The sequence below is a fragment of the Triticum aestivum genome, chromosome 2A (assembly GCF_018294505.1).
Source record: "Triticum aestivum cultivar Chinese Spring chromosome 2A, IWGSC CS RefSeq v2.1, whole genome shotgun sequence".
NCBI lineage: Eukaryota > Viridiplantae > Streptophyta > Magnoliopsida > Poales > Poaceae > Triticum > Triticum aestivum.
In genome coordinates, this window is record NC_057797.1 from 493,735,536 (window position 1) to 493,750,846 (window position 15,311).

General features: G+C 46.5%; 2 protein-coding genes across 5 annotated transcripts; both read right to left on the reverse strand.

Annotated features, from left to right (window-relative positions):
- Positions 1 to 5,051: 5,051 nt before the first annotated feature.
- On the reverse strand, positions 5,052 to 6,238 carry LOC123189088 (heavy metal-associated isoprenylated plant protein 20). The gene is made up of 3 exons (XM_044601419.1): positions 5,955 to 6,238; positions 5,717 to 5,792; positions 5,052 to 5,572 (listed from the first exon to the last, which is right to left on the reverse strand). The coding sequence occupies exons 1-3, from the start codon at positions 6,039 to 6,041 to the stop codon at positions 5,280 to 5,282; spliced, it is 456 nt and encodes a 151-aa protein (XP_044457354.1). The 5' UTR covers positions 6,042 to 6,238; the 3' UTR covers positions 5,052 to 5,279.
- Positions 6,239 to 6,777: 539 nt separating this feature from the next.
- On the reverse strand, positions 6,778 to 14,980 carry LOC123189087 (chaperone protein ClpC1, chloroplastic). Of its 4 annotated transcripts, none has more exons than XM_044601417.1 (10): positions 14,722 to 14,980; positions 13,285 to 13,870; positions 11,955 to 12,070; positions 11,746 to 11,868; positions 11,477 to 11,662; positions 10,156 to 10,371; positions 9,362 to 9,579; positions 8,590 to 8,665; positions 8,418 to 8,507; positions 6,778 to 8,183 (listed from the first exon to the last, which is right to left on the reverse strand). In XM_044601417.1, exons 2-10 carry the CDS (start codon positions 13,832 to 13,834, stop codon positions 7,005 to 7,007), a joined length of 2,754 nt encoding a protein of 917 aa, XP_044457352.1. In that variant the 5' UTR covers positions 13,835 to 13,870; positions 14,722 to 14,980; the 3' UTR covers positions 6,778 to 7,004. The 4 variants fall into 4 exon arrangements, with proteins under 4 accessions (XP_044457352.1, XP_044457350.1, XP_044457353.1 ...); XM_044601415.1 differs by having other exon boundaries at positions 14,733 to 14,945; XM_044601418.1 differs by having other exon boundaries at positions 14,741 to 14,859.
- Between the last annotated feature and the right edge of the window lie 331 nt (positions 14,981 to 15,311).

Genomic DNA, 15,311 nt, shown 5'->3' on the forward strand with positions numbered 1-15,311 from the left:
TGAGCTTATCCAGCACCAAACGCAAGTGCTTGGCATGATCTTCCTTGTTCTTAGAAAAGACCAAAATGTCATTGAGGTAGACCAAGACGAAGTCATTTGTGTAGGGGTTGAAGATGAAGTTCATCATGCGATAGAATGTCGGAGGAGCATTGACGAGGCCAAAAGACATGACAGTGTATTCATATGAACCATAGCTTGTTCTGAATGCCGTCTTGGGGATATCTTGCTCACGAATTCGAATCTGGTGATAGCCCATATGGAGATCAAGCTTGGAGAATACTTGAGCACCTTTGAGTTGTTCAAACAGCTCATTGATGTTGGGAAGTGGGTACTTGTTCTTTATAGTCTTCTTGTTCAATGGACGGTAGTCGACACAGAGTCGGTCCGTTCCATCCTTCTTCTTCACAAAAAGAACTCCACAACCCCACGGAGAAGAACTAGGTCGGATGAGACCCATTCGCTCTTGAATATCGAGTTGCTTCTTCAGCTCCTTCAACTTTTCAGGTCCAAGCTTGTAAGGACGTTTGCAAACAGATTGCATGCCAGGCTCAAGATCGATGACAAATTCAACTGGCCGGTGCGGAGGCATTCCTGGAAGCTCTTCTGGAAAGACGTCTTGATATTCGCAAACGACTGGAATTTGAGAGATGGCATCCAGCTTGCCCTTCTCATTAAGAGAAAACAGACGGATTGTATTATCCCGAGCGGCAAAGACAATTACATCCTTAGATGAATGAGTCAATTGAATCTGCCTGGCGGCACAATCAAGCTGAGCCTTGTGCTTTGAAAGCCAGTCCATTCCAAGAATAAGATCAATATCTGAGTTACCAAGGACCATTGGAGAAGCCAGAAACTTGAAATCACCCATCATGATAGAAATATCCGGAATCTCGTAGTTTGCGAGCAAACATTTACCCGGTGAGACAACTGCTAATGGTTTATGCAAAACTTGAGAAGACAATTCATGCTTAGATGCAAAAGGTCTCGAGATGAAACAATGTGATGCACCAGTGTCAAAAAGTACTTTTGCAGGAACATTGTTAATAGGAAGGTTACCCATGATGACATCTGACGAGTCCTCTGCCTGAGTTGCATTCATCAAGTTGACCTTGGCGTGCTTGGGGTTATGCTTGACCACAGCTGTACTTGCAGATCTCACAGGAGGAGGAGGAGGGAGACGCCTCTGATTGAAGCATTTGTTGGCATAGTGACCCTTCTGTTGGCACTTGTTGCACGTGACCTCCGAGAGCGGACGATGATACGGAGCACTTGATCTTGGAGCTTGAGACGAAGTCTTGTGCTGAAAGCCAGGGTTGGGTGGGTGGGAAGATCCACTGCCACCTTTGCTCTTCTGCTGATAAGGGGCTGACGAAATGGAGGAGGAGGCAGCCAATACTTTTGCTGCTTGGCCACTTGAGTTGAGGAAGAAGGAGTTGCATCTCTGACTCGCTTCTTGGAAGCATCGCACTTCAGTTGAGCAGTCTCTTGCTTCATTGCCATGTTGTAGAACTCATCGTACTTCTTGGGCTCAAAGAGGACGAGAGAAAGTTGGAGTTCTTCTCTGAGACCACCCCTGAACTGATATATCATGCTCTTCTCGTCAGGGACGTCTTGCTTAGCAAAACGGGCGAGCTTCTGAAACATGATGTTGTACTGGTAAACAGACATAGTGCCTTGCTTCAGGTTGCGGAATTCCTCACGCTTTCTCTCAACCACACTCTGAGGAATATGATGAGCTTTGAAGTCTTGACGGAATTCATCCCAGGTAATTGCACGGCCTCCTCTGGAATCTTTGTACTGCTGAAACCATTCTGCAGCTTGGTCCTTGAGTTGGAAGGAGGCGAACTTGACAAAGTCCTTAGGCCTGACGTTACTGCACTCGAAATGCTTGCATATGTCCACGAGCCAATCATCAGCGTCTGTTGCCTCAACACAATTGTTGAAGATCTTTGGCTGATTAGCGAGGAACTGGTTGAGTGTAGCAAACTGATTCTGATTGTTGCCATGGCCCTGGTTCCCTTGGTTGCGCTCTTGAAGAAGTTGCATGATCAGCTGCGTGTTTGCATTGGTAGCGGCCATCACAACTTGCCATGCCTCCGGAGGTGGAGGTGGTGGTCGCGGATCAGGATTCGGAGTCGTGCGCGTTGGAGGAGCCATCCTGAAGAGGTCGACATCTGTTAGCATCTTGACAGACAAATATTTAAGCTGAATCAAACGGGTTGAAATTGCAACATATAGTCTTCACATCCGAACAAAATGAACGAATGCATTCCAATTGAAATGGTCACATTTCCATAAATTGAGAAGCCACTTAGAATTGAGGTAGAAGAATAAAACCAACAAGGTACGGGCAAGAACGAATACTTGGTGAGGATTAACCAATCCCAAACCAAATATCCGCGGAAGAAGAACTAGAGCTACAAGAATTCCCACCTATGAAACTTCCGAACCTTCTGGTTATGCAATCAGGTGTTGGGGATACAGGGGAACCTTCCGAACCTTCTGGTTATGCAATCAGGTGCTGAACGTGTGTAGAACGCGGAGGTGCTGCGCGTTCGGTACTTTATCGGTTAAAGCGCGAAGAAGTTTGACTACATCAAGCGTGTTAAGAAATGCTTCCGCTTACGGTCTACGAGGGTACGTAGACACACTCTCCCCCTTGTTGCTATGCATCTCCATGGATAGATCATTGCGTGTGCATAGAAAAAAATCTGTTTTCCATGCAACGATTCCCAACACCCTTAGCCTCCCGTGTACGCAGCACTCATCGTGCACCATGCCCACCATGTGCCCACGTCCTCCCTGTCGTAGATGGCCGCCAGGGCGTCAATGGCTCACTCGTGGTCGCGACCGGACATGCCCTCCACGGCATGCGCCAGCACGGGCACTGACAGGGCCTCCAGCACGCCGCCGTGGCATCGTCGGCCGGGTGCACAGCAGTTCCGGCATCGTCAGTGCGCTCCACCATGGACGCCTGGCCGTCCTTCATGCTGCTCTCCATGATGGCACCAGCCGCTGTACGTGGACACCGGAGCCAAGGAAGAATGGCGCGACGGCCGACTGCTCGGGAACGGGGTCCGGCGAAGGGAGGTGAGGATCTGTAGGACGATTAAGTGGGGAAGGAGGTGGCCGACGGGATCCGGTCACCGGAGGCAGATGCGGGGACGCGCCGTGACGGCCCTCACTGGATCAGGCGACAGGACGGAGAGGAAGGGGGAGTGAGCCGTCCGACCTCCACTACCCGACGGCAGTGTATCGTGGAAGCACTACTAGGAAAAAGCCTAGTAGTAGCGCGGGTTAAAAGCTAGTAGTAGCGCGGGTGCCTGCGCTACTACTACGGCGCTACAGCTAACTAGTAGTAGTAGCGCGGTGCATCCCGTGCTACTACTACTAACTATCTGTAGCGCGTGTCTGTGACCCGCGCTACTACTATTAATTTGAAAAACTAAAAAAAATCTCGACCCCGTGCGTAGTGTCAATGGTTCGGTCGACGGCGCCGACGGCCATGGCGACGGGGCGGCGGCTGGAGGCGACGCGCACGTTGGCCGGGAGCAGGGAGATCTCGGCCATGACGCGCGCCTCGTGGAGGCCGCGGAGGCTTGGATCTTGGCGTCGTGCGTGGGGAGCAGCACCTCGCGATGGCCGTCGCCGTTGAGGTCGGCGAAGAGCGACGGAGGAGGATGGGGATGGGTCAACTAGGGTTTCGGATCGAATCGAAGAGGGGGGGAGGAGGAGGGCTAGCCTGGAGCGAGAAGAAGACGGCGAAGGCGGCGAGGAGGAGGATGCCGAGGTCGTGCTTCCGCATCTTGGCGGCGGCGAGGAGCTCTGGCGACCTCCCACCAGAGGGATCTTGGAGAGGGAGGGGGAAGAAAGCAGAGTGTACCAGCGGCGGCCACTGCTGGAGTACGAGGGAGAGAGGAGGAAAGTGAGAGAGGGGGAAAGTGAGGGAGAGAGGAAGGATTCGGCCGAGGATATGGGGATTTCACCTACCTCGTACTTAGTAGTAGCGAGGGGTATAAAACCGCGCTACTACTATCAACTTAGTAGTAGCGCGGGTTTGTACCCCTCGCTACTACTATGACATGTCCCGGGAGGGCACGGTAGAGACCGCTTAGTAGTAGCGCGGGTTAAAAACCCGCGCTACTAGTATCAACTTAGTAGTAGCGAGGGGTAAAAACCCGCGCTACTACTAAGTAGCAGTAGCGAGGGTTATAAATCCGTGCTACTAGTAAGCGTCTGTCTATAAGCTTTTCCCTAATAGTGAAGAGATAGAGTAGGAGGAAGAAGAAAAGAGATGGGAGGCTGACAGGTTGGACCCATGTCCAACTTGGAATATTTGTTCACGTATGCATGCCAACTTAGCCTGACAGGTAGACCCAACCTGCCAGGTCCGCTGTTTTCATGAGCTCAACCGATGATTAGTGGTCCGCGTTATTGGTTAGGCATAGAATTGGTGGTTTTTTTGCCCTGACTCAAATGTGGTATCAAGTTGTTATCCTAACTCTAAATGTGGTGGTTTTGGATAAATAACTCGTCTTTGGGAGAGAGGGCATCGTCGAAATCGTGGCTTGTGTGTTGCAGATCATGTCCGAGTTGTATGGACTATGTGGGGAGCCCGCTTTGTATCCGGTGCTTCCGGAGATGGGCTCACTTCTGGCCTTGGTGGTGGCCACAACACCCTCTCGGCCACAGTTAGACCTTAGACCCAGCTAGCCAGCTTGCCTTCATGGATCATGGAGGTTTGGATGCTACTGCCTTTCACTCTCCCATGAACGTCAGGCAAGTGGTGCATGTGAGTGATGAGATTGTCGTGTCAGGTGTGTTGGCATTTAATTTTGAGGCCCCGGTTCGTGGACATGCCGGGGCATGTCTATGGATGATGATTCCATTTGGTGATTAGCGTTCGAGATGCCCCAAAATGCCGACATACTGAGAGATGTGCTACAATACAAGCAACGAGCTCATGTTACTTCATTCGCAAAAAAAAAATCATAGTAATACTTTACCCTTTGCCATGAAATTGGCAACCAGTTCATATTACTTCATTCTCAAAAGAAGAAGAAAAACTCATAATATTACTTTACCCTTTACCATGAAATTATAATTACATCTGACATGAACAAGCCACACAAAATCGTACACGCGTAGATTTACTATATTACGTGGCTGGATGCAGAATCAATAGCCTATTCTGCGACTGTGATGGTATCTTAGGCCGCGTGGTCTCTGGGTGGCTGGCGTCTGGCTAGGGTGGAGATCGTCAAGATGGGTCGGTATCATCACATGATGGCGCAGGAGTTGACGTCCTCGTCGTTGAACATGTTCATGTACCGGACCTCCGGCGCTCCGGGGTCGGCCATGGCCTGCGGAGCGCCGCGGACGAAGCCCGCCGGCGCTTTCTTGTCGTAGGCGCCGCCGACGTAGGGATAGGTGGTGAGCGAGTACGGCACGTAGGGCCACATCTCGGCCACCTTCCCGGTGCTCTTCACCCGCGCCAGCACCTTGCTCGGCTCCACGAACCCCGTCACCGTCACCTTGCTCATCTTGGGGTTCACTGACACGGCCGTCACACCTTTGGCATCAACGTATACAGGATATGAAACGCTCATCAGCAGAAATTAACTTCACAAAACCACTCCCAACGAAAACTTTAGATTGCTTGGTGTTATTCCATTTCTGGTTATCGCTACGTATGTAGGAGTATGTATGTGTGTACCCCGAATCGACTTGACGGCGTTCTTGACCCTCCTCTCGCAGCCCTCGCAGTCCATCTTCACTTTGATGTTTACCGTCTGCGGATCACAAACTACTCGAGTTAATCACGTGTTTATATAACTCAACGAAATGGCAAAAAAAAAACTATATCGGTCATCTCATGAGATGAGAAGTTGAAACTGTTTCCAAGCAAAACAAGAGAGCACACGCGTACTAGAAAAAAAATCCACAAGCCTCACCTGCATCGGCCGCCTCTTCCTGAGCTTGAGGGCTGCCTTTGTGTCTGTCATGCTGCACAAATCGGAGAGGTGATCCAAGACGCCCATGATCTTATTGATCCGACACGACTGAAGCAGTAGTGTTCTCGGGTACAGAACCGTGAAGGGTCGTATATGTAGAGAGGAAAGAGGAACGAAGAAAATATCAGAGGATAAATTTCGCTTGCTGGCTAAATTTGTATGGTTAGGGTGGGACGTGCAAGTCCATATTGATGCTTCTAGGCTGCAGAGAGCGAGCGATTAAACCACGGCGCTTTCGGATTAAATGAGCAAACACCCCTGCTTCCAGGATGACCATTCCCTGCTTCACAGGCCAGCTGTTTTGACAGGAAGCTGCCTCATTATTATTTCTTGTTTGCCGTTTCACGGAGATGATTTATTTTGGTAGACTGGGAAATGCACGTCCTCAATTAGCTCTCTAGTCGCACCTAAACAATACTCCCTCCGAATAAGTGTACATCTACCTTACCTTTTGTCCTAAGTCAAAGTTTTCAAATTTCGGCCAACTTTATAGAAAATAGTGACATATATGACATCAAATTGGTATATTGTGAAAGTACATTTCAAAACGGATCTAGTGATACTAATGTAGTGCCATAAATGCTGCTACTTTTCCCTATAAAGTTGGTCAAAATTTTAAAACTTTGACTTATGACAAAAGCTAGAGATACACTTATTCATGGAAGGAGGGAGTACAGTACAAAGCAAGTAAGTGCAGGTAAATGAAGCCTTCAACTGTTCTTCAGAAACAGAGCAACTACCCTCAAAAAGAAAAAAGAAAACAGAACTCAAAAGATATACTGGCATACAGCTTGCTCGTACATGCATCTATGTTTGTTTCGTTTACATAACAATTTCTAGTGCCTCGCTTCAAACTTCGAACTTCAAGAGAGTGAAAGAGGAGAGACAAAAAAGGAAGAGAACACATAACTGAAAGGGCAGTGATATTAATCTAGGTACCATCACCAGGACCCAAGCTGAGATAACGAAATAAGAAGATGGTGTACCCAACTAGGCACTCAGAGCAGGCTCCAGCGGCTCTGCAATACCACCCCCGCTGTTGAGAACTACCACCTTACCATCCGAATCCACATCAACAATAGCAGAATCACCTTCCTTGACCTCGCCAGCCAGCATCTTTTCCGCCAGGCTGTCTTCCAAAAGCCTCATAATGGCACGTCGCAGAGGCCTGGCACCGTAGCTCGGGTTGTAACCTTCATCGACAACCCTATCCCGGAACTTCTCTGTTACCTGGAGGTCGATTTCCTTTGCCTTGAGCCTGTCAAACACCTCCTTGAGCATAATATCAGCGATCTCTTTCACCTCCAGCTTTGTCAGCTGCCGGAACACAATCATCTCATCCAATCTGTTCAAGAACTCTGGCCGGAAATACTGCTTCAACTCCTCGGTCACCAAGCTCTTGATCCTGTTATAGCTGGTATCTTTCTCGTCAGAGTCAAGGTCAAACCCAATCTTCCGGCCTCCCTTCTCGATGACACTGCTTCCGACATTCGATGTCATGATCAGCAGAGTGTTCTTGAAGTCAACTGTCCGTCCCTTGCTATCTGTCAGCCTCCCATCTTCTAAGATCTGAAGCATCATGTTGAAGACATCTGGATGTGCCTTTTCAATCTCATCAAAGAGAACAACTGTGTATGGACGGCGGCGGACTGCTTCTGTTAGTTGACCTCCCTCGGTGTAGCCAACATAACCTGGAGGTGATCCGATGAGTTTGGAGACCGTATGTCTCTCCATGAACTCACTCATATCTAATCTGATCATGGCTTCCTCTGAGCCAAAGTAGTAGGATGCCAGAGCCTTTGCTAATTCTGATTTACCAACACCAGTTGGTCCAGAGAATATGAAGCTAGCAATGGGCCGATTTGGATTCTTGAGGCCAACACGAGCACGGCGGATAGCACGGCTAATAGCTTTGACAGCTTCATCCTGCCCAATGATACGTGTATGGAGAGTCTCTTCCATCTTAAGTAGGCGGTCAGACTCATCAGATGAGACTTTCTCCACAGGTATACCAGTCCATGATGAGACGATGTGTTGAATATCTGCCTCTGTGACAAGAGGGCCAACTTCACCGGATTCAGTCTCTGCTTTAACCATTTCCTTGCTCTTGTCAATAATGGCTGTAATTTGGGCCTTCAGCTCCATTTCCTCGTCTCTTAATTCCCCGGCCTGCCAATAAACAACAGTAAGATAACACGGAAGAAACAACAATGGTTAATTTTGCACAAACAGAACAAGGAAGAAAAGGCTGGCTTATAGGCTATGATTAGAGGCACCTTACAAGTAAAACAACAATAAATATAGCCAAATGAACCAATAAACTTGCAAGTAAAACAACATTAGCATCCTACTAAAGCAAGCCATTTAGGAACCTTCACAAAAAAACTCAGAATCTATGTATACCTTCTCAAAATCTTGGCCACGCACAGCCTCATTCTTGTCCTTTGTTATTTGGCGAAGTTTTTTGTCCAGCTCCTTGGCCTCATCAGGTAGCTGTAATGTAAGGGATGATGGTTAAACAAAAACAAGGTCGTGAAGCAAGCTCTCTGGGATAACAATTATTCAGAGTCAGTACCTGTGCATGCCTCAGCCTAACACGGGACCCCGCTTCATCGATCAAGTCAATAGCCTTGTCAGGCAGGAAGCGGTCACTACAGAAACAGCAAAAATAACACATGTTCATTACAGTGACAAATCAGATTATTGACTCTACTACCAAAATATAAAGTGGAAAATATACACTGTCCATATAATCTAAATATATAACTAGAACTAAGATTCTAATCTAGGAGGGCTAATAATCACCGCGCATGTGTAGTCAACCATTGTCAAGGATAACAAAAAATTATAGTCAAGACTTATTGCAATTAAATTATTGTTGTGCAGACAGTGACACCTTAGCAGATTAAGGGTGAAACCTCCGTCTCAAAATATAAGACGTTTTTGTAGAAACATCTTATATTTTGAGACAGGGGTAGTACAATTTATATCATTTATAACACTTCTATAGCGTCTAGAGCAATGGGAGCGTGAAGCACATTGGGAACTTCAGCAAAAGCCAGGATAATTAACCCTTTCATGATGGATAACCAAATAATGAGATACACCAATGCAAGCCCCTCGCCTACCCAACTTATCCAGTAAAAAGGTAATAAAGCTGATGCTACACATCAGTGAACAATTCAGACAACAAAACCACAAGAGATGACAAAATCATACACACTCCCAATATTATACATATATACAGCTAATACCTAAGAAATAATTGCTGCACCAGAATTGGTATTGACACAATATTATACCAAAAAATTAAGCATCAATCAAATTAATTGAAGTATGATGCAAACCTGATATACTGATATGATAACTGCGCAGCAGCAACTAAAGCATCATCTGTGTATCGCAGCTTATGATGAAGTTCATATCTCTCACGAAGTCCTCTTAAGATTTGTATTGATTCTTCAACAGTGGGCTCTGGAACCTTGACTGGTTGAAACCTTCGCTCCAAAGCAGGATCTTTCTCAATATGTTTCCTGTACTCATCCAGTGTTGTGGCACCAATGCACTGAAAGATAGAACAGTATCAGAAATGTTAAAACTAGGGGCAGCTCATCTTTCTTGTTGTAGACATGGCTTGTCAACTGGAAGAAACTGCTTTCTGGATCCAGCCTAGGTGAGGTCTTTTTGACTTTATCAGACTAAACCAGAAATAACTCCGCCTATGTCTTCTAGGCATAGCCGGTCCCAAGCCCGGGTAAAGGAGGAGGGTTGTGATAGGCTTGGCGAGCCAACGTAAAAACTAGCCAGTCCCATAGGTATGAAACCGATTTGAGCGAGAGTAGTACTAGGATGGGTGACCTCCTGGGAAGTCCTTGTGAAAGAGTTTCATATCTAAGGGTTGTGATAGGCTTGGCGAGCCAACGTAAAAACTAGCCAGTCTTTTGGGTATGAAACCCATTTGCGCGAGAGTAGTACTAGGATGGGTGACCTCCTGGGAAGTCCTCGTGAAAGGGTTTCATATCTAGCCTACCCCAACTTGTTTGGGATCAAAGGCTTCGTAAGAAGTAAGAAGAAGACTAAACCAGAAATGTGACCAACACAGAACAATGGCAGCAATGGAATTTGAAATCAGGTACATTACCTGCAGTTCACCTCTTGCAAGAGCTGGTTTTAAGATGTTAGCAGCATCAATTGCACCTTCAGCTGCACCTGCTCCGATCAACGTGTGCACTTCATCAATAAAAAGTATAATATCATCATTTTGCTTAATTTCTTCCATAAGCTTCTTCAGCCTTTCTTCAAACTCTCCACGGTACTTGGTACCAGCAACAAGGAGCCCCATGTCAAGGGTGATAACCTAAACAGAGCAATCATGATTAATTTTCTGGAACAACATGATCACAAAAACAAAAAGGAGCTTTCTACCACTCAATTGTTTTTAAACAAGCTTGATCCTTTGCGACTGACAAAAGCCTTGGGTCCACAGCATTTAATCATTTATTATTATTTTGACCATGTCATCAACACTTAATTACTGAAGGCTCAATAATGATCCCAATAACAACGGTAATAGTGTCAGTACAGAATGACAAAGTAAAATCACAAAAATAGGCCTGCAATGTTACTATAAAAACTCTTGAACACCGGTACATGAAAAAAAAACTGGTGTATCAGTATTTGATACGGTCCGATAGACGGTAGATATGTTCAACAAGTATCAAAGGGATTAACATTAAAAACAAAAAATAATTGATTGGATACATAGTTCTTTGTGTGTGTGTGTGTGTGGGGGGGGGGGGGGGGGGGGGGGGGGTAGATTTGATACATCCTGGATACAACCCAACCCAATCAGGGTTATCTAAGAGAAATAACATGGCGATAAGTGGGGTCTGGCATTTATCAAAGGCCAAATACCTACGTGCCATATTTTATCATATCCGTCATTATCTAAACTCTCCCATGTCTCATGCCCTCCCCCTCCTCTGTCCCAATGCTTCTTGCTCTATCTGCCCCAACTCAGTCCCAGCACATACATGCATTGCCATTTTTGGGAAGTAGTTAAATATATCGATGTATTGCCAACTTTAAAGAAATTGGCATGCCCATGTATCCGCATCACCCCGATATGGATACACTCATACACATATCAGTGCTACATAGCAAAAAAGATTACCCGCATTGCAATTCATGCTACTCATTTACAAGCACAAAATAAACTGTGGATACACTCGTACACATATCTGTATCCCATACACATATCGGTATCCATAAACTGTGGATACACTCATACACTCATTTACAAGCCCCGCATCACCCCGATATGGATACGCTCATACACATATCGGTAGCAGTGCTACATTACATAGCAACACAAAATTACCCGAATTGCAATTCATGCTACTCATTTACAAGCACAAAATAAACTGTGGTAATGCACAGGCAACATAAAAGTTGAGGCTAACCTTCTTTCCTTCAATTGTTTCCGGAACATCACCATTACAAATACGTTGTGCAAGCCCCTCTGCAATAGCAGTCTTGCCAACACCAGGCTCTCCAATTAAGCACGGGTTGTTCTTTGTCCGCCTGCCCAAAATTTGAGTTACACGCTCAATTTGATCCTGTCTGCCAACAACTGGGTCTAGTTTACCCTGCAAGAAAAAAGAATGAGATTCTTCTCTTTGCTGCTAAATATCCCCAATAGGCAAAAGGGCACATGGGACGGAGGTAATACCTCTTCTGCCAGCTTTGTCAAATTAGTACCGTATTCCTCAAGTGTAGGCATCTTCTGGCCACTGCTGCCCCCACCAACCCCAGCACCAACAGCTTCTGTGCTTTCACCAACCATTCTTATAACCTGCACAGCATGTAAAATATTCATTGTCTGGACAGATTAGACTAAAATAAGTAATAATGTAAGAAAGATATTAGTAAAGAAATTGCCTGGGTACGAATGTTGTTTGGATCAGCACCAAGGCTTTCGAGAACTCGAGCTGCCACACCTTCACCCTCACGAAGTAGCCCTAAGAGTAAGTGCTCAGATCCTATATAGTTATGCCCTGAACAATGAACATAAAGGAAAATCAGTACACATCTTATATATACTTATTGAACAAACAATAGTCTCAAGAAGCAGCAAAATAAGCAAGACTTGTTCTTAGTACCCCTGAGACTGATGTGATATAGTAATGTATCACCTGAGCTCAATAAATACTAAAATTTCATCATCTTCAAGAAAGGAACAATGCAATAGTGATATAGTAATAATATAGTAATGTTTCACTTTTTTAATGTATCAGGAGTATAGCAGTAAGTCCCCATCCCTACCAAATCCTATGGACCCGCAGCTACCCTGGATAGGACACTTCATGGTGAGGGATTCATGGTTGGCTTGCCAAAGAGGAAAGGTAACTGCTCGCTAGATGGGCAATGAAAGTCGAGGATGAGGGATGGTAAAATATCACTGTTAAGCTAGCACACTACCTTTCCCCAGGGTTCCTGCCACAGTCACCTAATGGAGAATTTCCACAGCGTAAAAGAAGAACAAAGCCTCATTCTGCACAGGACCTGATGATCACTTTTGCTTAAGTATCACTCTGGATTAGTCACTGGCTAAGACAATTGTACATGTTTAGTGTCTTTAGTGATCAAACCACTACATGAAATCTTACACCACTGTCCATACTTAATGTAGACTCTGAAAGAAAGAACAGGATACTACATAAATAAAACTAGAGTATATAAAAAAACACATAAAATAATATAAAAGCAACGGTCAGTCACTGTCCGGCCAAGTACATAGAATGGCAAAAAATGGGGCCTAGACTCAGATAGTCAGGGCCAGACAATGATCGGGGATGGCAATGGGGAAACATTCATGTGCTTGCTTCAACAGAAGGTGAGATGAATCCCCACACTCGTCACCGAATGGGAATGCAGCTCGATTCCCATGCCTACCAGAACACCTTATGATAACTTGTCCTCAACTACCATTCTATCACTAATGGAGTCATAAATTCGGATATTTTGTGCACTTTTCTGAACCAATTTACACTAGTATATAGCAAACTTATGTGACTAAGAAAAACAGAACAGGGTAACTGAGAAAATGAAATAGAATAAAAACAGACTAATTTGATTACAAACTAGATGTAAATAAAAAAAATTGATGATGTGCATACAGTAATAATTACAGAATAGCTGATCAAAATGGATGAAACAAGAGCATGAAACTAGCTGATTTTCGTGAATAAATGAAGGTAATAATTAATACCTAGCTGGCGAGCTTCTTCAAGTGACAGTTCGAGTACACGCTTTGCACGAGGTGTAAATGGAATTTCAACGGCAACAAACCCACTGCCTCTTCCAATAATCTTTTCAACTTCCACACGGGCATCCTTAAGACTGATCCCCATAGACTTTAGAACCTTTGCTGCAATTCCAGTTCCCTCACCAATAAGGCCAAGCAGAATCTGTTCAGTCCCAACAAAGTTGTGGCCTAGGCGTCTTGCTTCCTCCTGTGCAAGCATAATCACCTTGATTGCTTTCTCTGTAAAGCGCTCGAACATGGCCCGGACAACCATTCTTGAACCTGACCCACGTGGTCGTGAAATCTGGCTTGCTACAATGGAGCCAAAGTCACGTTTGATAACAGACCTTGTATCCAGGAAATTTGTTTGCCGCAGTCCTTGAAAACCCCCGAGAATGAGGGTCCTCGTTGGCGTACTGCGTAACATTGTGGCCCTTGTGCGCACACGGGACCGCGTAGAGCTACTCCTGTAGGCGGTAGGAGCAATGGCAGACTGAACCAGAGTCCCCTCCATATTGAACTAACCAAAGAACCACAGGTTTACCAGTGCCTGCAAAAAAAAAAGCATTACTCAAACAGAAAACATAATAAAATGATTGCAAAGCAACTAAGGCATCTACTTCCGATGGTAGATCCCACATCTGTGCCTCAAAAACGAGGTTAAAAGAATTCGCCAACCATTCACATATCATTGAAACAACACCTAATGACCCCAAATCAAACAGCAGTACAGTACTATAAGAAATTCAGGCACGATGGTTTTTACCAAGCTTACAAGTTTCCTGTATCCAGCCAACTTCAACACAGAATTATCCACACGTGACTGCTCCAACCAAGAGAAGAATACCATCTAAATCCGCTCGACAATAGCACCCAATAGGAAAGCCCCTACCGTGCGCCTACACGCGCCAAGCAAAAGCCAACATATATCCACATCCCGGCAGCTACCAAAATAGCGCGCTCGACTGCATCCACCGACGAGGTGGGTAAAAACAGGATTCGCAGAATTTCCCCTAGAACTATCCAACCAACCAGCCAATCGATCCCCGGAACCACCAAACCCAATCCACAAATCCGCCGACCCGAGGGAACGGAACAGGATAAGGTTCCCCATGAACTCCGAAAACAATCGGCGAAAACAACCGCGGGGAGTCATCGCTCCCCACGGGCGAAGGGCGCGGGGACGGGAGCGAGCGGCGGGCGCGGCGGGGGGAGCCTCACCTCGGCGACGACGTGGCCGCCCAGCGGCGGAGGACCTAGGGAGAACCTTGGGACGGGCGGAGTCGATAACACGGGGAAGAGAGCTAGATGCGAAATCCTAGCAATTCATAGGCTTAGCTAAAATTAATATAACTACTGCTCCGTAGGATCCATGTTACAATGAAAGCAGAATACACCTACCGAAGAAATACCTCAAGTCCTCAACTCGTGCACGCGGCGTGCTCGCTGCCTTGCCCCAGGTCCAGCCGCTGGCCGCCGCCCCACCCTCTCGCTCGCTTCTCGCTAGGGCTAGTCGCCTCGAATTACACGGCACCCGTGTCAATTGATAAGGAGCGACCACCCATGCTTATCGGATGTGCGTCGATTTAAAAGGCCCGCCGAGGCCCACAAGACACACCCCTTCACTCAGCGGTCTCTCCTCTTTTTCACTGGCGTGTTTGGTTTGGTTACCTGCATGGTTGTTGTTTTTTACCTCTTTACATGTGTGTCTTAGTTAAATGGGCGGTTATCTGCGTCGGTGCGCCGGCCCAACAGTTGGGCCGGTCGAACGCCAACCGCCCGATGCAGCAAGCTGGGACAGTCCGATCTGGCACTTAACTCCGCCTCGTTCTTCTTCCTCCGATCTGGTGATTTGTAGCCTCTCGCTGAACCATCTCCTTCTCTCACGTTGGTCAACGCAAACAGAAATCCCCTCCTTCCTGTTCCCCGCGAGCATCTCTGCCCTCGCCCCCCACGCGCTTGCGCTCCGGCAAGGGGCGGCAGCACCCCGT